Source organism: Eucalyptus grandis, chromosome 11 (assembly GCF_016545825.1).
Source record: "Eucalyptus grandis isolate ANBG69807.140 chromosome 11, ASM1654582v1, whole genome shotgun sequence".
Lineage (NCBI taxonomy): Eukaryota > Viridiplantae > Streptophyta > Magnoliopsida > Myrtales > Myrtaceae > Eucalyptus > Eucalyptus grandis.
In genome coordinates, this window is record NC_052622.1 from 3,306,517 (window position 1) to 3,330,181 (window position 23,665).

Sequence of the window (23,665 nt, forward strand, 5' to 3'; positions counted from 1 at the left end):
ACAGCTATACTGTAATCTCAATACCAATAACAAAACTACTCACGCCACAGATTTACCGCTGCCCTCATAACGAGTACGTCATTGACCGTACTTCCCACCCTTTTAGGAACGGAAGTAAGCGCAAATCATGTGATTCACAAGATCCCAAAGATGGCTCTGGTCAAAGATTTCCTTTCTTTGCTTGCAACAACTGTCATCTTGTCCTCTTTTTCTTCTATATCTCTCAACATGCTTTCTCCATATTTTTATCAAAAAGGCAAGATTTAAAGACGGGCATAGCTCTAATGTCCACAGCTTACCTTCTTCTTCTTCTTCTTTTTTGGCTTCTGGCTTGTTTTCCACCACTGTGAAATATTTACATGCATAAATTCACCGTCATGTTTCAAGACTCTTCAGAGAGTCTAGTGAACGGAGGAAAGCGTGCAAAAGCGAAACTTTTGTTACCCAATTAACTCGTTTGTATAACAATACCAATGGTAATCGAGGGTATTTTCATTTCCCCTCAAAGTTTCGGGTATTACATTAGCATAGAATATATTGCACTACAACCTACAAACAGAAGTTGGATCCATGCGAATTTAAGCAGAAAATGACAAAATTAGATGGGACCATGACACTGACTAAACAAAAACAATCATTGCAATAGAACTAAACATTAGTTAATTACCAGAATTAAGAAATACAACTTCCCCTCCTTCTGCAGCTTTATTCACTTCCAGCAATCTGTTTCTTCAACGTTTCAATATCACTGGCCAATTCCTTTCTGCTTGACTGCAAACGAGTAGAAGAAATTGGCATCATGTGGCTCGCTTGAGAGAGAGCCTCAGGACAAGATGATGCAACGCACTCTGCACTCGCATGCATTTGTCCCAAATCTCTCCACCACAGACATGGTAGAGAATAAACCATCAGACTTCAAAAGAACCTAATGATGCTTCCATCCGGGTCTAATTTTAAACATGGCATTCCCAGAGCATTTCCATTTCATGCAATACATACTATACCCAATAGTTATAGTTAAGGCCGGAATATCCTAGTAAATATTGCCTTAACATGTAGCTTTCATGTACCGGTACCGATAAAAAACCTCCACTATCCTTTATTTTCTCCACCAACAAGACAATGTTTCCATATAAACTATATAGTCAAGAGCACTCCTGATACACTGCAAAATCGAGTCTTTCGCCAATACTATCTTGCCAGGAGTAAGTGAAAATGCTACCAGCAGAGAAATAGAGCATAAATAGCCAACTATACCTTAAAGCGCAAGTATCTGTAGACAAACCATCCTGTGTATCCAAGACCTACCAACTCCATGACCTTTGGCAGCTGTAAGCAAACTATGTCGGAAGAGCTTTTGCCACTAGGAGACCATCAAATTTGTGGTAATTTCTGCAGGCAACTAAAGCTAAAGGATCATCCCAAAATTTTACAACTTAAGGACCTTTTCTTTTGCTCAGGATGTTACGTAGGCACCTTAAATAAGTTCTCAATTGCAAGAACAGAAGAAAACCAAACCTACCAAAGGGACCGAGTTGAGAGCCTCAACTACCATGGATGACAGCCAAACGGCAACTATTGCTCCACCACCATATAGGAAGACTCTGGATTTGTCTTCAATAGCATCCCACTGCCAAGTCATCATCTAATGTCAACTTTTTTTTTTTTTAATCAAACAGAGGTAAGTGTCTGGTCGACAAATGCAATATTTTAAGGCCCAAAATCACCATTTTAATTGAAAATATGTCGATGCTGTCATTTGCTCAATGTTAAAGAGTCAACTAGGTCATGTTGACTCAACTTAACTTCAATCACTAGAGATCATGAATATGGAGTGCTGCAGTTAGCTTACCTCATGAAATGTTAGCAAGATATAATGCTTATCCCTTTGGATAAAGTACAAGCCATTTTTTCCCTTTGTCAGGAATCATCAGTATATACCAATTAAATGATATCAGACAAAAAAATTACCTAAATGGCCTAAAATCAGGGGAAGAAAATAAATTTACTTGAGACGAATTTTTAATTTTTAATGTTTCTATTGTGCTGGGTGTGTGGTTTTCATAATCACAACACTGCAAAGTAATAGCACCCTAAGCTTCTCCTTCAAGTCAGCAAACATCTCTCCAACTTCAACAGGACTAGGTTTCTCTTCAGAAGAAGCTCTGATCTGGACAGACTTGAACCTGTTGGAATCTTCAATTAGAGAGAGACTGTTAATTCAAAGTGCCAAAAAAGGTCAAACTTTCGGAACTTTGATAAACTCATCCTCATGCGAAAAACACTATGTGAACAATTTGGAAGAAAAAAAATTGTGATGACATAAGGCCGTCTATGATTTTGCCAATTTAACCAGATTAACACATGTAGTTCTTCATATTTCTGCTTTCAAAAAATGCCTAACGATGGTGGAGGATGGTCAAAGCAGCGAAAACTACTTATCAGATCCATCATCTTCGAAGCAATGAAATTCAAAGCCAAGATACGTTGATCTGTCTTGCCAGATAGCCTCATCTTCCCCTCCCCCTACCCAGATCCATCATCTTCGAGGAGGAGAAAAGGGAAGTTCTGAATCTTCACAAGCTTATGTGGACCTTGTTATGTGTTGTAGCTTGGATTAATTGAAGAATACATATTGCTTTGGAATTACCATGAATTCGTTTCTGCGTGGTTTCGGAGTATCATTGTCTTCCGTTTCTCAAATATGTGGCCTGTAGACTAGTAAATGTTAGAAGGGAATGCCTTAACCGGCCATAGACATGTCTGCCGGTCTACAAATTACTGGGTGGCCTGCGCATGATCGTGGTATAAGCTCCATTCTTCATGGAGCTGATGGGACAAGTATCTTTAGTTTGGGTACAGATGGAAAGGCAAGTACATTCTCTTGTTATGATTTGTAGATGCATATCTTGGATGCTTTGAACTTGAGTATTAATTAACCTCATTCCATCCCATAACTATTTATTTTCAATAATGGTATGAAATATCAAAAAGTTTTTTTTTTCTTGCCATTTTAGGAGCTTGAGTGGAGCTTGCAGAAACAGGGTCATGTTCTGTGGTCAATCAATTCAAAGAGGTATCGATTGCAGACCGCATATTTACTTTCACAATCATAATATACTTTGATATGTGAGATTTCATGGTTATTGATGTCACCCGGAATGTCAAATTGGTTTCTCAATTTTATTTATGCATTGGGTTGATGGCTTCTTGAACCTATTTCTAATCAGGGTGAGGAATTGTCCTCACTGAGGGGGACGATCCTTAACCTGTGATCATCATTCTAACTCATGCCATGAATAGTTGTTGCATAAATTAATCTTGCATAAGTGTGAACTGTAAAATTTCGGTAGTAATTATGTGGATCGTGTTATGCTTGCAGCTCCAGTCGCTTAAGACATGAAAAATGGCTCTAGATGCAAATGGAAGGAGATTGTTTGTTACTTTTTGTTCAGTAAGAGCACCCATATACCAGGTAATCTCTCTCTCTCTCTCTCTCTCTCACATGCACACACGCACGCATAGAGAAACGATGTAGGAAGCGATGAATAGGGGCTTTTAAGCTGCGTAGTTTCTTTACTTTTACTTCTCGTTAATAGTGCTCCGATCAATGGTTTCAGTGTATTTTACTTGGAAATGATGTTAGCTCATATCTCATTGCGTTTATTTGTTTTAGATACCAAGTCGGCCAAGTGGTTTAAGAACTCTCCAGTGCTTCTTTGACGACGGTGTATTGGCACCCAACCTTGCTCATTTTCTTGACTGGATCAGCTGATAATTCCACGCGCAGACATCCATATTGTGAAGGCCTTATTATTTGAAAGCTAGCAGGTGCTTTACTCTTCCATTTTCAAGGCGTTTCTTCTTGTGATTGATTGTTGTATGCTTTTGGTTGGATAGATGATCGTCAGATTAATTTTGCTCCTTGATCGGTTTGGCAATTAGTAGTCCCCAACTCATTCTTGTCAGTTATAGAAGTTGTCATAGGCTCACATGTATCATATTGAAATTTATCTTCAGGCCTATAATAAGTTTGTAAAATAACCTTTGATATGATAGATTCAGGTAGCTATATTTATAATTGCTTGTCTGCATCTATCATTTCTTTTTTTCTTTTTCCCACTTCACATCCATTTACATAAGTGGAATGAAAATTTGTCCACTCTTTGTTTTGAGTCAATGCATTTCCCTTTTTTATCAAGTAAATTCGGTAATCAGTCAAGTTATGACTTGGAAACCACCGAGCAAAGGGGAGTTGTAAAATCAACATTGACATAAAGATGCGGCTTAGCTGTATACATGCCCCAAACATATATGGGGAGAGACAACAACTATGGGAGAAGTTGAAACAGCTTGCATCATCTAATACACTCCCATGGGTGTGTATGGGAGATTTTAATGAAATTCTCTATTACTGGGAGAAAATAGGCAGAAGAATGGCAGACAATTCTAGAATGCAGGCATTTCAAAATTGCATCCATGACTATTCTTTAATGGAAATTGACTGTAAAGGATGTGCATTCACCTGGTCCAATAACAAAGAAAGGGCTGATCTGGTTCAGGAGAAATTAGATAGAGTATTCTGCTCAATGGATTGGAGAGTAATGCTACCGGAGGCTGAAGCTTTTGCCCTTCCAGCTGTGGGCTCTGATCATAGCCCACTCCTTGTGGTTAGCAGTGCCAGACCTGTAAAGAAACAAAAAGAATTCAATTTCGAAGCATTTTGGGCTGAAGACAGTGAATGTAAGAAGATAGTAAAACACGTATGGCAGTCTCAATCTTGTATCCAGGGAGGTTTGGGAGATAAATTACGCATCACCAGCAAAGCCCTACTCACATGGAGCAAACAGAAATTCCCCAATAATAATGTTCGCATTATTGCCTTAAAGAATGAGCTCCAATCCATTACAAACAGCCATCGAAGTTGTCAAGACAAAAGCAGAATCAAGCGTATCAAAGAAGAGATGGAAACTTTATGGCGAAGAGAAGAAATGTTTTGGGGTTTGAAATCCCGGATTAATTGGCTTCGTTGGGGAGACAAAAATACGAAATACTTCCATGCAACCACGATCCAAAGGAGACAAAAGAACAGAATCCATATGCTGAAAAATGCAGAAAATCAGTGGATCAGGGGAAAACAGCAAATCCAGCACCTCATTTTGTCTTTTTTCAAGGAGCTATACACCTCGGAAGGCCCACGCAACTACATTCCAGTACTAGATCAACAGCCTACACTAGTTGGAAATGATATGAATGAATGTTTAGTGGCGGAAGTGTCTATGAAAGAAATTCTTGATGCTGTTTTCCAACTAGGAGCTCAGAAAGCCCCGGGCCCAGACGGTTTAAATGGACTTTTCTATCACCATAATTGGGAGACAATCAACCCTGATATCTTAAAGGAAGTCCGAGATTTTTTTCAACATGGGGTCCTAGATCCAACCCTGAACAGAACGCATATCATGTTAGTTCCAAAAGTTCCCCATCCAGAGACCCTCGACCAATTCCGCCCAATCAGTTTGTGTAACTTTGCCTACAAGATCATTGCAAAAATATTGGCAAACAGATCAAACGATGGCTCCCTTCACCGATTTCGAAGAGCAAAGCGCTTTCATTAGCGGAAGACGATTCAAGACAACATCTACGTTGTACAAGAAGTATTGCATCAATTGAGGAAGCGTAAAAGAAAGAAGCATTTTCAGGCGATACTTAAACTTGACATGAAAAAAGCTTATGATAGGATTGAATGGGATTATCTAGAAGGTTGCTTGCTGAAGTTGGGGTTCTGTGCTCAATGGGTTCATTGGATCATGCAATGTGTTACCACAGTCACATTTAATATAAAGCTAAATGGGGAAACACTTCAGGCTTTTGCTCCAACAAGAGGTATACGACAAGGAGATCCTCTCTCACCCTACCTATTTATCCTGGTAGCAAACAGTTTATCCATGTTGATGAAGAATGCGCTACAAGAAGGAAACATAAAGGGAATCAAACTGAATAGATACTGTCCTACTTTAACTCATTTGTTCTTTGCAGATGACTCAGTCTTTTTCTTAGATGGTTCTATTCAGGAATGCCAGCACGTTGCAGCTGTCATAAACCAATACTGCTATGCCTCAGGACAAGCTATGAACTTGAACAAATCGGGGATCTTTTTCAGCAAAGACTGTCCAGCTTTATTGAAAGACAATATGAAGAGTGAACTTAGGGTACCAGAGCTAGAAAGATCAGGAAGGTATTTGGGTCTTCCATCTGATTGGGGGGCATCTAAGAGGCAAGTTTTTGGGTGGATTTTGAACCGGATCAATATAAAGTTAGAGGGATGGAAGGAGCAACTCATATCAAAAGCTGGCAAAGAAACTCTCCTGAAATCAGTAGTGCAGGCGATACCACAATATGCTATGTCCGTTTTTAAAATTCCAGTTTCAATATGCAAAGCTATAAAGAAAAAATAGCAAATTTCTGGTGGAAAACAGTGACTCAAGGGCTGGTTTGCATTGGAAACACTGGGAAATTATGAAGATGAGAAAAGATAGAGGGGGAATGGGCTTTAAAGATTTGATCACTGTGAATAAAGCCTTATTAGGGAAGCAAGCCTGGCGGATGATCAAAAACCCAAATGCTCTATGGAGTAAACTGTTGAAAGGATTGTATTTCAATCGAACGGACCTATTGCACGCTGAAATTGGTTGTAATCTTTCATGGGGTTGAAAAAGCTTACTTATTGGAAGAGAAGCCATTGCGGAATCAAGCAGATGGTCAATCGGATCTGGAGAATCGGTTCAAATAAAAATAGATAGATGGCTGAAACGTGGCTACATAGGAGGACCAGCAAACAAGGATGATCCCCAGAAAGTTTCAGAGCTAATAATACCGAGCACTCAGAGCTGGAATGAAACATTGCTAAGAAATCTTTTTGATGAGCAGCTAACACAAGAGATCCTTGCAATACCAATCAATGGTCCATTTTTCAGAGATGAGTTATTATGGACGGGCACAAAACAGGGTTCATTCACAGTCAAGAATGGATACAACTTGCTACGAGACACAACTACAGAAAAAAGAGAAAAAGAGCTCCCTTCATCCTCACATCAAACCCCTACAGCTTTATGGAATGCAATTTGGCGCATGAAAACCAACCCCAAAGTAAAGTTATTTGTATGGCAGGCTTGTCAAAATGCCCTACCAACCAAGGAAAATCTGTGGAAACGAAAGATCCTACCTGATCTGATGTGTAATCTATGTCAAACCAAGGTAGAAACGGCTGAGCACACCCTCCTCCTCTGTCCTTGGGTTGATGGAGTGTGGAGTTGTTAGGACACTGACCTACGAATTGATGAACACGAAGTTACAAGACTGGATGAATGGTTGCTCAAATTTACAAGCAAGAAGTCACGCCTACCCTCCTTGGAAACCATCGGCTATCTCCTGTGGCAGGTTTGGAAGGAGCGCAACAACTTTATTTTCCGAGGAACAACCCCAGAGGTCTGCAGAGTTGTAGATCTAGCAAGATCTCAGCAAATTAGCTACCGAAGATGGGGATTTGGGGAAGAAACGGCCGAATCAGAACCGAAACAGACGAATACACCTACCTGGCGAGCTCCGAAGACCGGCTACCTTAAGCTGAACGTTGATGGGTCGCTGGGAAAGACTCGCCGGAGGGAGCAGTGGCTTGCGTTGTCCGAGACTCCTCCGGCGTCCTCCTAGACGGATTTACCAAGACGGTGCAGGCGAGAATCGGTTCTTCAGGTTGAAACCCTAGGAGTCCTTGAAGCCCTAAAATTTCTACAGGGAAAAGAAAGCGTCGAAGCTGTGGTGGAAACAGACGCTCAGCTCGTGGTCGATTACTTACTCTCTGAACAACAAACGGAGTCAACTGCACGTGGAGGTTTGAAGGAAAGTAAACTGCTGCTTCAGAAGATGTAGCACGTGAAGATGGCCCACTGTCCACGTTCTACAAATGCGGTGGCCGACTGGGCCGCTACCCATCACCATAAGAAGTCCCTCCCTATGAACTGGCGGGCCTCGCCTCCCTCTGCCCTTTGGGCTTTACTATGTATAGATGCCCCGGAAGCGGGCCTCCGCGGTTTCCGCCTATGATATAAATAAAAATCCCACCTTTCGACAAAAAAAAAAAAAAATCAACATTGATGGGTCATTCGTGGATGGTGATACAACAGGAAGTGTTGCCGGAGTATGCCGGGAGCTAGTTTTGCCAAGGAGATTCGAGCGACTTTGGCACAGTAGACCGAAACCCACGCGTGCCTTGAAGCGCCCCCATTTCTTTAGAGACAGATCTGAGCTACCCCTCATGATAGAATCAGATTTCTTTAAGGTGATCTGCACACTTACAGATCATGTTATGTCCTCTTGGGAAGTAGCCTCTCTTATCACCGAATGCCTTACTTTAATGGGCTAATATAAGCACATTTGAGGGGCCCATTACGGTAGAGAAGAGAACCAAATGGCTGATGGGGTTGCTAAGGCCCATACACGAAAGAATTTACCTTGTAATTGGACTACTAATCCCCCTCAAGTTTTATGGGACCTTTTATGTTCAGAGGCCCATGTAGGAGGTAATTCTGGAATCACTTGAAGCAATGAAAGGAATTTGTTTTGACAAAAAAAAAAGGTTATGGCTTGAGGGTTTACATCATAGAAATTATTTGAGTTGAGTTTCTCCTCCGAATTTCATCCAGTTCTATTGGAACTAGCCTGGATCACTTGTTCAACTAATAAATTAAACTCAATAAGGCAGATGATGCCTTTCAGGCTAGTGCACAAAACTATAACAAGATCACTTCAACTAGAAAGGAGCTCAGGTGACAAGATTGTGGTCATGAGGATGATTGGCTCAAGTTGCAACAACACTGGGAATGGAGATTCTTTAGGGAAAAAGGACAATCGGACAAATCAAGAAGAGTAATGTGTTGAGTCTAAAAATTGCTTCAGTGACTCGTAATCTAGCAGTCATCGGCGCCCTCTTCATGTGCTTTCGGTTCTTGCGGCTTGCTTAGGTTTTCCGATTTCTGTTGCTGAGTTTTGTTAGAATCTTAACTTGCTCACTTGCTTTTGCGAAGTTTATTGATGAGGTTAGTATCATGTCATTTGTCTTCCTTATGATTTCCTCAGGTGGTGGCTACATGCCGTCCATAGTAGATGCCCTGCTGGTCTTGATGTGCTGATCACCATGCCAAGACATGCCAAGACCGGCGATACCTGATTTTTGCACCTTTAACAAATCCTTTTCACTGTGTAAAGAAATTTATGCATAATTTGAGAGGATTTTACCCACTCCCGGAGTATGACGACCATTGTCCAAACTAATCATTACACATAAAATATGATAAGTAATGATTGATTTGAATGGACGGTAATATTTGTACTCTCGATACGCCTCAGGTGATATAGCTAATCATAAGAAAACATTCACTTATTGGTGGCATTGTTTAAGAGAAGCTCTGCCCTTTCATCCTATAGTGTTTCCGGCTCGTACTTTTGTGTTGTAATCATGCCTTGACTATTCTACATGTGATTTCCCCTTACCTTCTCAAAACGGCATTAACGTGATGAAAATTCAGCACAGGGCCTAAAAGTGTTACTTTCAACCACATCATCGTGTCTCCAATCCTTTTTGGCTGGCTTCATCTTAGCATAAACTGACACGTGCAATATTGCACAATTGACAGCACGTTATCAAATAAAGTCCTTGTTGATATTTTTTTGGGATGTTGTGTTCGTCAACTTGAACTGGGTTTAGTGCATCCAATCATAATCAATTTTCCAATTCTATCACTAGTGTGACGCACGAGTATGACATAAGTGTGAGGAGTGTTATATCTGAGAGGTATATGCCGAGCATTGTTCCAATTGGAAATCACATGTGGAAAGTTTGGACTAATACATGAACCCAACTAACCTTATTAGATTCGAGTTTATCATGATCACAATTGTCACACCCCACAAGCTAAAGAAATGGGGGTGACACGGCTGTCCTTCTTTCCAAAAGACGCAACCTCTAACCATCTAATTCCTACTCCCATAAGTCTCTGTCGACACTGCTCTTGCTTTAATAATCGCTAACTAAAGGACCTAAAAAGATCGGGAAAGAGAGAAATGAGCAATCACAAGCTCAATGAGTAATGTATATCTTCTAAAAGGATCAAGTACTCACTATACATACATATATACAAAGCCATACTAGGACTTCACAACCCAAACATATGGTATAAATTACATATCGACTCACGTATGAGTTATCTTATATCAACACAGCTTTGTACAAGTTAGAGATACTAATTTAAATCCATTATCACAATTCAAGCATCAATGGTTGAATCCCTTGATTAATCTTGATCAAATACATGCCAATAGTCCAATCCATCGATTAATCTCAAATCAAACTTGTATCACACATTAATTGTCTATTCCACTGATCAATCTCCTATCACATCACATCTTAAGACCCTGGAGGTGATTTCCATGGGACCATGTCATTGTGTAGCACTTAGCTCTTGAATAGTACAAGATCCTAGAAGTGGCTCTTGCGAAATTACGTTATCGGGTAGCATTTAGCCATCAATTCACATATACCAATAGTACAAGGCCCTAGAGGTAGTTCACACGAAATTACGTTATCGTGTAGCACTTAGCCCTTCATTACAAATACTAATAGTACAAGGCCCTAGATGTAGCTCACGCGAAATTACGTTATCATGTAACACTTAACCCTTTACTGATCCATATCACAATTGGTTTCACAAATCATAACATAACCTTTCACAAATCGATTGTTTCCACAATACCAATTCAGAATCCGTATATAAGTTGGTTTCACATATCGAATCAAATCATCTTTCATAGGCCATACTCAAAGTCAACCTAATTCATTCGGAAAAAGGTTTCCCAATCACAAAATATATACTATTTCCTAACTCCGTTCATTATGTGTGTGTGTGTGCACCACGCGCGTGCGTGTTCTCTTTATAATAGTCATTTCTCACACCATTACATAATTCATTTCATAAACTAGTAACATTTCGAAACGTCTTTCTCATTAAGTATTTTCCAAATCATAAAAGAACCCATTCCATAAATCAATCTCATCAAAATACACATATAATCTTTCATGAGAACTTCAATAAGACATTTCTCAAACCATTCTGAAATGAATAAAAGTAGTAAATGCCTAGTCCATTATTTTTACGATTTGCACATAATGTACTTCATACTTTTCAAAGTTTGCAAATTTAAAAATGAGATAACACTATTCACCTGGAAATGCTCGAACCAAACAACGCATAGCTAAATGGGCTGATAATTTCACAATCCTTTCAATTAAACAAGAATCGATGTTAAATCAAATAAACTCTACCTCAATTATGAAACAGTTAAACTACGCTTAAGCACTAACAAATCAACTTCTACATGCTAACAAATCTCCCATCAAAAGCGACTCAAACTTAACTTAATGCGGAACTTGCCCGTGAAACCCTATAGTTTCACTCTGACAAAATCATTGTGCCAAAACAACTTCTATCATAATCCATAGCTCTGCAACATCATAAACCCCCATTTCCATGAAATGCTGAAGTCCCATAACTCAAAAATTGGACTCCACGGCTTGATTTTCTCAAAATTTCGAATTTAAGTCCTAAACTCAAAAAATACCTATTAGCCATTGCGGATTGGAGTACCTTTGACTTGGCAATGCGTCCATGTGCTGCACATGATGTGCAGACCATTTCCATGAAATGCCGAAGTCCCATAACTGAAAAATTGGACTACACGGCTTGATTTTCTCAAAATTTCGAATTTAAGTCCTAAACTCAAAAAATACTTCTATTGGATGAACAAGAGGTGTGCATACCTATTAGCCATTGCGGATCGGAGTACCTCTAACTTGGCAATGCGTCCACAGCGAGCATGTGTTGCACATGATGTGGAGACCATTTCCATGAAATGCTGAAGTCCAATAACTCAAAAATTGGACTCCATGGCTTGATTTTATCAAAATTTCAAATTTAAGTCCTAAACTCGAAAAATACTTCAATTGGATGAACAAGAGGTGTGAATACCTATTAGCCATTGCGGATCGAAGTACCTCTGACTTGGCAATGCGTCCACAGCGAGAATGTGCTGCACATGATGCGCAGACCATTTCCATGAAATGCCGAAGTCCTATAACTCAAAAATTGGACTCCACGGCTTGATTTTCTCAAAATTTCGAATTTAAGTCCTAAACTCGAAAAATACTTCGATTGGATGAACAAGAGATGTGAATACCTATTAGCCATTGCGGATCAAAGTACCTCGACTTGGCAATGCGTCCACGGCGTGCATGTGCTGCACATGATGTGCAGACCATTTCCATGAAATGCCAAAGTCTCATAACTCAAAAATTGGACTTTTTTTTTTTTTTGGTAAATTTAATTATATAAATAGGGAAATTCAAAATACATAGCAATCGACGCCAGGAACTTTCACTCATAATGCGAACATGCAAGATGAGTGGAAGGGAGTCGAAACCAAAGAAAGAGAACACAGGCACATAAAACACAGCTAAATAAACAGCAAAACAATCCTAGGCAAAACGCCACAAGGCAGAGAAACAACACAGCAAACCACCTAACTAGGTAAAATGAGTGTTGGTTTCGTAAAAAACAGAAGGGTCAAAACCCCACCCACGCTGAAGCCGCTTGTTTCTATAGTTGTCCAGAACCTTGCTTAAGGTAAAAACTTTATCCTTAACGATTTTGATAAGGTGCTCCTTCAAAGCAGACCTCCAACGCTTCACCACGAAAGATGATGATGTTCATTTTCTTCCAAATTAAGTGGCACAAGGCTCCAAAAGAAAATCAGGTAATGAAGTGGAAAAAATCAAAAATTGGACTTCACGGCTTGATTTTCTCAAAATTTCGAATTTAAGTCCTAAACTCGAAAAATACTTCAATTGGATGAACAAGAGGTGTGAATACCTATTAGCCATTGCGGATGGGAGTACCTCTTACTTGGCAATGCGTCCACGGCGAGCATGTGCTGCACATGATGTGCAGAGCAACCCCCCTTTCCCTCCTCCTTTTCTGCTGAACATCCCCTATTTATTTTTATTCCCCCTTCTTGACTTGTCATTGTCAACCTCCTTTGATTTACCGACCGAAAAAAACCTCCTTTGATTTATTTTTTTGTTTATTTTTGTTTTCTTTCTTTGACTTTTCAACTCTCTTTTCTCTCCCCAGTTCTCACTGCGCAAGCTCTCGGCTTAAAAGAAAGGAGCCGAGTCCTTTTTCTCCCTTTTCCTATTCTCTGACTTTTCAACATTTGAATTTTATTTTCCTTTTGGGCTCCATCACTCTTGACTTGGTCAAGATATAACAACCACGTTTCGACCACTACGATAAAATTGTCTGTTCTTCCTCCCAATAATGTTATCATGGAAGAGAAATTTCCACAGCCCACCTGTCTCCAATGGAAAGACAACAAGGAACACAGTCCTGGTCAGGGATCCGAAGTCACGGTCACGGGATGCTTCTCCTATAAAGAGTAGCCTCCCCCCACACCAGCAGTCCAAGTTCAAACCCACGTATTCAGACCGATAAAACCAGCCAGAAATGCCAAGCCCACCTCCATCCACACCATGCCTCTCCCTCCTCTTACTTCTCTTCACCTCATCTCTCATCGGAGTCTCTCATGGCGGCGGGATCGCCATTTACTGGGGCCAAAACGGCCACGAAGGTACCCTCACCAGTACATGTGCCACCGGCAAATACGCCTACGTAAACCTCGCATTCCTCAATAAGTTTGGCGGTGGCCAGACCCCGCAAATCAACCTCGCAGGCCACTGTGACCCTACCTCGGGTGGCTGCATTAGGATAAGCAACGGCATTCGGAGCTGCCAGAATAGGGGCATCAAGGTGATGCTCTCCCTAGGCGGCGGCGATGGGAGCTACACGTTGACATCTCGGGCCGATGCAAGGAACGTAGCGAACTATCTGTGGAACAATTTCCTGGGTGGCACATCTAGTTCTCGTCCACTAGGAGATGCAGTCTTGGATGGCATTGATTTCGATATTGAACTTGGGTCTACCAAATATTGGGATGATCTTGCCCGTTATTTATCAGACTATAGCAAGCAAGGGAAAAAGGTGTACCTAACGGCAGCTCCTCAGTGCCCATATCCCGATAGTCATATGGGGGCTGCGCTTAACACCGGTCTTTTCGACTACGTCTGGATACAGTTTTACAATAACCCTCCATGTCAATACAGCTCCGGCGATATTAGCAAGCTCACAAGTTCTTGGAGCAAATGGGTTGCTTCCATAAACGCCAGGAAGATGTTCGTGGGCCTGCCGGCGTCCACAGCAGCGGCCGGAAGTGGGTATGTTCCACCAAAGGTGTTGACTTCTCAGATACTTCCTGTCATAAAGAAGTCAGCAAAATACGGAGGCATAATGCTGTGGTCGAAGTACTACGATGATAAGAATGGTTACAGCGACTCCGTTAAGAGTAGTGTGTGAGCTGGATCTTCATGCACGACAGGAGTACAGTCTCATTTCTAGAATTAAATAAAGCTGTTGGCAAGCGGTATGTCCAATACATTAAGGCTTAGGCCATCAAGTAATGTGGGATTATAATATTCTGAGAAAAGTTTACTGTTTATGAACTTTATCTTCCAGGAAAGTCTCTATTGAGCCACTAATCTCTTCCTCAATTTGTTCTATGTTTCCTGCATATTACATTTAAAAGTGGCCTCAACTAGCTCAGTACAAACCAGTACCTCATTAGCTAGCCTGGGCAATCCTGGAGGCTGATGGAGGCAGCAATCCGCTCCCGTCACCAATGTTCGACAACATCTCTCAATTAATTTATCTCTACAAGTGGTCGAAATTATCCACTTTCCTTGTCATAACCTCCTATTTGCCATTGTTAACCAGATCAAGTAACACAATACAGCTATACTGTAATCCCAATACCAATAACAAAAATACTCACACCGCAGATTTACCACTGCCCTCATCACAAAAACCTGAGTCATTGACCGTCCTTCCTTCCCTTTTAAGAACGGAAAGTAAGCACAAATCATGTAAAAGGTCATTTACATGGATTCACAAGATCCCAAGACGGCTCCGGTCAAAGATTTCCTTTCTTTACTCACAAAAACTGTCATCTTGTCCTCTTTTTCTTCTATATCTCTCAACATGCTTACGACCTGTTCTCTACCTCCATATTTTTATCAAAGAGGCAAGAAGAATTAAACACGGGCATAGTTTGCCTCCTTTCTTCGACCTCTAATGTCCACCGCTTGCCTATTTTTTTGCTTCTAGCTTGTTTTCCACCACCGTGAAGTATTTACATGGATAAATTCACCGTCATGTTTCAAGACTCTTCAGAGAGTCCAGTGTACGGAGGAAATCGTGCAAAAGCAAAACTTTTGTTACTCAATTAACTCGTTTATATAACAATACCAATGGTAATCAAGGGTTATTTTCATTTCCCCCCAAAGTTTCAGGTATTACATTAGCATAGAGTATACTGCCCTGCCAAGTACGAACAGAAGTTGGGTCCATGTGAATTTAAGCAGAAAATGACAAAATTAGATGGGACCATGACACTGACTAAACAAAAACAATCATTAAATAGAACTAAACATTAGTTAATTACCAGAATTAAGAAATACAACTTCCCATCCTTCTGCAGCTCTATTCACTTCCAGCAATCTTTTTCTTCAACGCTTCAATATCACTGGCCAATTCCTTTCTGCTAGACTGCAAACGAGTAGCAGAAATTGGCATCATGTGGCTCACTCGAGAGGGAACCTCAGGACAAGATGATGCAACGCACTATGCACTCACATGGATTTGTCCCAAATCTCTACACCACAGACATGGTAGAGAATAAAGCATCAGACTTCAAAAGAACCTAATGATGCTTCCATCCGGGTCTAATTTTAAACATGTCATTCCCTGAGCATTTCCATTTCATGCAACACATACTATACCAAATAGTTATGTTATAAATTAAGGCTGGAATATGATAAACATTGCCTTATCATGTAGATTTCATGCACCGGTACCTATAGAGAACCTCCATTATCCTTTATCTGCTCCACCAACAAGACAATGTCTCCACATAAACTATATTGTCAAGAACACTACGGATACACTGCAAAATCGAGTCGTTTGCCAATACTATCTCACCAGGAGTAAGTGAAAAAATGCTACCAGCAGAGAAATAGAGCATAAATAACCAACTTTACCTTAAAGAGCAAATATCTGTAGACAAACCATCCTGTGTATCCAAGACCTAGCAACTCCATGACCTTTGGCAGCTGTAAGCAAACTATATCAGAAGAGCTCTCGCCACTAGGAGACAATCAAATTTGTGGCAATTTCTACAGGCAGCTAATGCTAAATAATCATGCCAAAATTTTACTACTTACTGACCTTTTCTTTTGCTCCGGATGTTACATAGGCACCTTAAATAAGTTCTCGATTGCAAGAACAGAAGAAAGCCAAACCTACCAAAGGGACTGAGTTGATAGCCTCAGCTACAAAAGATGACAGCCAAACAGCAACTGTTGCCCCACTACCATATATGAAGACTGTGGATTTGTCTTCAATAGCATCCCACTGCCAAGTTATCATCTAATGTCAACTTTTTTTTTTCAATCAAACAGAGGTAAGTGCCTGGTCGACAAATGCAATATTTTAAGGCCCAAAATCACCATTTTAATTGAAAATATGTGGATGCTGTCATTTGCTCAATATTAAAGAGTTGACTTGGTCAAGTTGACCCTACTTAACTTCAATCACTAGACATCATGATCATGGAGTGCTGCAGTTAGCTTACCTCATGAAATGTTAGCAAGAAATAATTCTTATCCCTTTGGAGAAATTACAAGCCATTTTTTCCCTTTGTCAGGAATCGTCAATATATACCAATTAAACAATATCAGACAGAAAAATTACCTCAATGGGCCAAAATCAGGGGAAGAAAATAAATTCACTTGAGACGAATTTTTAATGTTTCTATTTTGCTGTGTGGGTTTTCATAATCCAACATTGCGAAGTAATAGCACCCTAACCTTCTCCTTCAAGTCAGCAAACATCGCTCCAACTTCAACAGGCCTAGTTGTCTCTTCAGAAGAAGCTCTGATCTGGACAGACTTGAACCTGTTGGAATATTCAATGAGAAAGACTTAATTCGATGTGCCAGAAAGGTAAAACTTTTGAAACTTTGATAAACTCATCATCATGCGAAAAAACACAAGTATCTGAACAAATTAGAAGAAAAAAAGTTGTGACGACATAAGTCCATCTATGATTCTGCCAATTTAACCAAATTAACATATGTAGTTCTTCATATTTCTGCTTTAAAAATATGCCTGTTGGAGGAAAGTAAGCAGCTAAACAGTAAGTTAGCGCAACTTCAAGCTCTGTTGGAGGAAAAAGAAACACAATTATGCTGATCAAGGAAGTAAGTCTGTCTGTCTTTTTGGGGTAAACTCTGTCAACTTTTTACCTCAAAACTTATGGGTCTATTGTCTGCACCATTTTCTGATAATATTTTTATTGTTGTGATTGTGCTTGCAACCAGTCATGCTGCATCAGCGATGGATGCTAGCATAGCTCGGAGTAATTCTTCAACTCTGTCAAGTGGTGTGCTTGATGAAAATATTGCATCATCACGAGATAATCAAGACACCCATGATCATGCTGCTCCCAATCCGGGTAATAGAGTGCTGGCCCATGATTTGGTTGATGCTGCAAAAGCCAAAGTCAACTTAGAATCTCTTGCGACACCTTCTGCTCATGTTACAACCTCTCTAAGTGTATGTAGTGATAATAGAAATGGTGGTTCCAATCTAATGCTCAAAGATGGTACCATTGGTAAATTTCTAAGCCTAAATTCAAGCAAAATTCAAAACATGTTCACTTATGTGAAGTTTGGTTAGTTGCTAGAAGAATTGCACTCTAAATTGTCTTCGGTCCAAGCTGGTAGATGTTGAAGTGACCCAACAAGGCCAGGAACTGAACTCGATGAGGGAAAGCTAATTTCTTGATCCGGGGTTTCAATTAAATAAAAAGGCTAAAGGAAAAGCCGCTTACTCAGACGATAGACCTCAAAACAAAAGAAGAGACCCGCACTCACACCTTAGTCTCACTCTCAAACAAAAGGAAATGACGATTCAATGAAAGGGACCTTAGACGACTGGACTAGATCGAAAGCCTGGAATGATTCTGGACTAGTGCTGTTGGACAAGTTTGCACAAGTGCTTAATCATCAATGGTAAAACAAAGATATTGGGATAATGTATGGCTGGAAGATCCTCTGGACTATTAGGATGTGTTGCATTTCGTGCAACAGATGAGACCCCAGATTCACGAAACTATCTTCATTCCATTTTTCACCAGAATATCTGCAATGATTGGAATAATTGCATTACAAAGTTATACTTGGTAAGTAGTTGCTTAATGCATTGATCAGAAACTGGAAGAGAAGTAGAAGGAGAAGAAGAATTCCCTGAGGTGAAAGTAGACTTTCAGGTAATTCTGTCAAGCTGATTGAATGACATCTTTAGGACTAACACATTACACCTTTTATTGGTTAAAGTGTTATCTGGTAGTGACTCCACCCTGCAACGCCATGAACTATAGGAAACATTTTTGGGCCATACAAGTCCAATCACTCGACGCCACTTCTCTGCCTCTGGGAACAATATTGCCAGGGCATCCATGGATGGCACCGTCAGGTTCAAAATGTCAATTTGGCCGATATAAGCTTTTTTCTTTAAGCCATTGCCAGTTTCAAACTTATTTTCTAGTTTGGGTTGATCTTCTTCGTTAAAATGGATAAGGTTTTCTCTCCGGCCATCTATGCCCAGATAGAATAGGTAGTGCAAACAAAGGTTCATTGGCATACGAGCAAGCTTCTTATTCAAGAGTATCATCTATTTCTTCTACTATTTGGTTGTCCGATGTTCTTCTTTTACCTCTTTCATGCATTTTTATTCAGAATACGGACCTATGACTCATCAACTTCAACTCCAAGAAATGCAACTATTTACTGTGGGGCAGAGATAATGTCGCTGGACTGGGAGTGTAAATCTGATTTGCATTTTAGTCCAATATATTGGCTAACCAGCTAATGTTTCTTCAAGAGAAACCTTTCATTAAGACCTTATTTCTTTTTTACTAAAGCTTCTCATAGGAACTGCTGATGGAGAAATTAAGGCATGGAATGCTGACGCAAAAAGAGTTGTCTGTAATCTCAATACAACAGAGGCTTTTCCAAGGTTTAAAACATGAATTGTGATTTTGTACTTCTTCAGTTCTTGCTTCTTGACATTTGTGTTGTTCTGCAGTGTCTTGGATTTGAAATGCAGCCCAGTACAATCAATTTTTTTTCTGCTGCGGCATCCAAGTAATAATTTTCCCTTAGGACAAGGGAATGCCTTTTTGTTGCATCTTTACAATTGATTCCTTTGTTGGCCATGTATTTAATATAAGTTTTGCACTGCATATGAGGAATAGTCTGTGCAGTTTTTCTCTGGAAACTTTTTTTTAAGTCTATTTGGTTTAAAATGCTTCCATTTTGATCTTAAAATAGTAGACACGGTTCTACACATACTAGATATCGTGGATCTTCTCTGTTGCAAATTGTATGTTGGTTAGCAACTTTTGGTGGCTCTGAGATAAAACTCTTCCACAAAAAAGGAGGTTATGCGGTACATTAATTTGACCGCGATTGATGTTGCTATTCTGTGAGTGAACTTTGAGGCTATAGGTGACTTTACCATCTCTTGGATGAAGTGTCACTGGTTTAAATACAAGGATATGTTATCAAAAGTAATCTTGTGGAGCGCAGACACTTATGAGGTCCTTTATGTTTGGCATGCTAAAAGTCAGCCATGCTCCTTGCTGCCTAATGCAAATGTGGTATTTCTCTTAGCAGAACTTAAAGATATGACAAAACCTAAGCTAGTGTTTGACAGTGCCTGCATGTTCGTCTGGGGATAGCATCCCTGTCTTTAGCAGATGAAACTTTTTCTGGGAACTTTTCAGAAATCTATTCCATTTCAGGTTGATGCTTTTGCAATGGAGATTATTTTCTTTATAGATGCACTTGATAATAGGTATGTTTAATCTTTGTAGGATTGTTTCTGGTCATATTGATGACTCGGCTTTTGCTTCACTAACTGTATGGAACATGAAGACATGGAAAGCAGCGGTATGTGTTTTTCTTGTTCCTGGAACAACCTATGATTGAAGTTACCAATTTATTCATTGTCTTTTGTGACTGGAACAACTGCCTGGTTTTCCTCAAGACAGTCTTTCCTCATGGTGAAGATCCCCTGCAATTACTTTTTGTGCTTTAACCACAATGGGAAGATTCTTGCTGCCTCTGCCACAGATGGAATGATTCACATGCTCGGTATCCTTTTAGAGTCTACAACGGTGATGGCAATGGAATTCGAAGCAAAGACACATTGATCTGTCTTTGCCAGATAGCCTCATCTTCCCCTCCTCCTCCACAGATCCATCGCCTTCGAGGAGGAGAAAAGGGAAGTTCTGAATCTTCACAAGCTTATGTGGACCTTGTTATGTGTTGTAGCTTGGATACATTGAATAAGACATATTGCTTTAGAATTACCATGAATTCATTTCTGTGTGGTTTTGAATTATCATCGTCTCCTGTTTCTCCAATATGTGGCCTGTAGACTAGTAAATGTTAGAAGGGAATGCCTTAACTAGCCACAGACATGTCTGCCGGTCTACAAATTACCGGGTGGCCTGCGTATGATTGTGGTGTAAGCTCCCTTCTTTTTGGAGCCGATAAGACAAGCTTCTTTAGTTTGGGTAAAGATGGAAAGGCAAGTACATTCTCTTGTTACGATTTATGGATGCATATCTTGGATGCTTGGAACTTGAGCATCCATTAAGCTCATTCTATCCCATATATTCTTATGTTTAATCATGGTATGAAATATTAAAAAACATGATGGTCTTGCCATTTTAGGTGTCCGAGTGGAGCCTGTAGAAATAGGGTCATGTTCTGTGTGTCAAAGGAAACACTGCCAGTTAAGAGGAATAATCTAGAATCACCCGGGAATCACCACAACTTCCACTACAAGGAAGATCACCCAAGAGAGATCTCTCTTGAATTTTCATAGTGAATAATTGAATCAATCTAGGATTAGAATTGATACACCTAGATTAGGAAAATATACTCTTTCTTTTTGTTAATCATTCTTTGTATTATACATTGGTTTCTTTATGCAAAGATTCATATAGCTCTCAATATAATAAAACTTTCCTCAAGGCAATATTCAGCTGAAACCTATCTCCATTGAATTTTTCACATGGTAATCAAAGCCTTGATTGTGCAAGCATAGTTTTTTTTGTCTTTCCGATCCAATGGAAAATGAATCTTGTCCTGCTATTGCTTCTTCTGGCAATTCAACACTCAGTTCATCAACACCTGAAACACCCACTGTCCTCCATATTACAGGGAATTCAACTAACACCGTTACTTGTCCTGCAATTGATGTTCAATTTATAGGTGATTACTATGTTGTGTGGAAGGCCCGTTTGCTCCTATTTCTTTGAGCAAATAAACTGCTTTCAGTTGTTGAGGGAACTAAACCCTCTCCACCCAGTTAGATCACTCAAGAAGGGATCGATGGAGCAATTACAATTGTGCCCAATCCTGAATATGATACTTGATACACAAGGGATCAAATTGCTTTGGTATGGATCCTCAACACTACTTCAGATGCCATCGTTGGTTAACTTAGCAATCTTGTAACCTCAGCAGATGCATGGAGATTTCTAGCTGCCTCCTCTACCGCGCGGAACGGCGCAAGGGCCACACATTTGCGCATGTAGTTGCAAACAATGCACAAAGGAAGTCAGACTGTTATGGAATTTCTCCAGCATGCTACTGCAATTGTTGAACAGCTTGCATCCATCGGTGAAACCATCTCTCCTCATGAGTATCAAACTCATCTTTTTCGAGGTTTAGGAGCTGAATTTCAGAGTCTTGTAGTTGCAAATTTCAGTTCAGAGTCAGTATCAAGTGATGACTCGTGAATCTTTGCATAGGTTATTACTCTCCTATGAAGTATAGTTGGAGCTGATGGAGTTGGCCACTGCACCAACAACAGCCTTTGCTGCTCAAGCCAACAATAGCACTCTCTCACCTGCCCTTAAGCAATAACGGTTTCGCACTCCTCCAGTTGACTGAAACCCACGTGGCTCTAAATCTCAGTTTGGTGGCAGACAGGTGGCGCAAACAATTAATCCAAATTATGGTGGCCCACGACACCAATCATATATGTGCAAGTTACATGTTCGATATACATCCACTCTTGATCGACCCGCCAACATTTTCATCGAAGGGCTCTCCACCTCTTGATTTCGCCTCCTACAAGCCAAGCTTACTGTGTAATCAGTGGCAAGGGTTGTCTCAAAGGAAACACTGCCGGTTAAGAGGAATAATCCAAAATCACCCAAGAATCACTGCTACTTCCTCCCCAAGAGAGATCACCTGATAGATATCTCATAATCACTGCAACTTCCTCTCCAAGGAAGATCACCCAAAAGAATATCTCTTGAATCTTCATAGTGATTAATTGAATCAATCTAGGATTGGAATTGATACACCTAGATTAGGAAAATACACTCTTTTTATTAATCATTCTTTGTATTATATATTGGTTCCTTTTGTACAAAGATTCATATAGCTAATATAATAAAACTATCCTCAATGCAATATTTTCCTGAAATCTATCTCTCTTGAATTTTCACACTATGGTCAATCAAGTCAAAGAGGTATCGATTGCAGAACACATATTTACCTTCACAGCCATAATATACTTTGATTTGTGAGATTTCATGGATGTCACCTGGAATGTCAAATTGGTCTCTCAATTTAATTTACGGATGGGATTGATGGCTTCTTGAATCAATTTCCAATAAGAGTGAGGAATTGTCCTCACTGAGGGGGACAATCCTTAACATGTGATCATCCTGCTAACTCATGCCATGTAATTAATCTTACGTAAGTGTGAGCTGTAAAGTTTCGGTAGTAATTATGTGGATCGTGTTGTGCTTGTAGCTCCATTCACTTAAGACATGAAATGGCTCTAGATGCAAATGGAAGGAGATTGTTAGTTACTTCCGGTTCAGCAAGAGCACCCATATACTAGGTAATCTCTCTCTCTCTCTCTCTCTCTCTCTCTCTCTCTCTCTCTCTCTCGCATATGCACACACGCACGCACACAAAGAAACGATGTAGGAAGCGATGAATGGCGGCTTTTAAGCTGCGTAGTTTCTTTACTTTTACTTCTCGTTAATAGTGCTCTGATCAATGGTTTCAATGTATATCACTTGGAAATGATGTTAGCTCATATCTCATTGCGTTTATTTGGCTTAGATACGAAGTCGGGCAGGTGGTTCGAGAACTCTCCCTCACAGTGCTTCTGTGACGACGGTGGATTGGCACTCAACCTTGCCCATTTTCTCGACTGGATCAGCTGATAATTCCGTGCGCGTGACATCCATATTGTGAAGACCCTCTTATTTGAAAGGTATTAGGTGCTTTGCTCTTCCATTTTCAAGGCGTTTGTTCTTGTGATTGATTGTTGTATGCTTTTGGTTGGATG

At 40.1% G+C, this 23,665-nt stretch overlaps 3 protein-coding genes and 1 pseudogene across 3 annotated transcripts; 2 read left to right on the forward strand and 2 right to left on the reverse strand.

Moving 5' to 3' along the window:
- Positions 1-705: 705 nt before the first annotated feature.
- LOC104426984 (protein CURVATURE THYLAKOID 1A, chloroplastic-like) lies at positions 706-2,514 on the reverse strand. Its single transcript, XM_039304672.1, has 5 exons — positions 2,405-2,514; positions 2,093-2,213; positions 1,523-1,630; positions 1,258-1,329; positions 706-771 (listed from the first exon to the last, which is right to left on the reverse strand). The coding sequence occupies exons 1-5, from the start codon at positions 2,512-2,514 to the stop codon at positions 706-708; spliced, it is 477 nt and encodes a 158-aa protein (XP_039160606.1).
- Positions 2,515-13,583: 11,069 nt separating this feature from the next.
- Positions 13,584-14,679, forward strand: LOC104424458 (hevamine-A). The gene has a single exon (XM_010036890.3). It carries the CDS (start codon positions 13,611-13,613, stop codon positions 14,514-14,516), a length of 906 nt encoding a protein of 301 aa, XP_010035192.2. The 5' UTR covers positions 13,584-13,610; the 3' UTR covers positions 14,517-14,679.
- A 1,019-nt stretch (positions 14,680-15,698) lies between these two features.
- Positions 15,699-17,599, reverse strand: LOC120289574 (protein CURVATURE THYLAKOID 1A, chloroplastic-like). Its single transcript, XM_039304673.1, has 5 exons — positions 17,593-17,599; positions 17,084-17,196; positions 16,521-16,628; positions 16,256-16,327; positions 15,699-15,764 (listed from the first exon to the last, which is right to left on the reverse strand). The coding sequence occupies exons 1-5, from the start codon at positions 17,597-17,599 to the stop codon at positions 15,699-15,701; spliced, it is 366 nt and encodes a 121-aa protein (XP_039160607.1).
- Positions 17,600-17,611: 12 nt separating this feature from the next.
- Positions 17,612-22,091, forward strand: LOC104426987 (annotated as a pseudogene).
- The last annotated feature ends 1,574 nt before the right edge of the window (positions 22,092-23,665 follow it).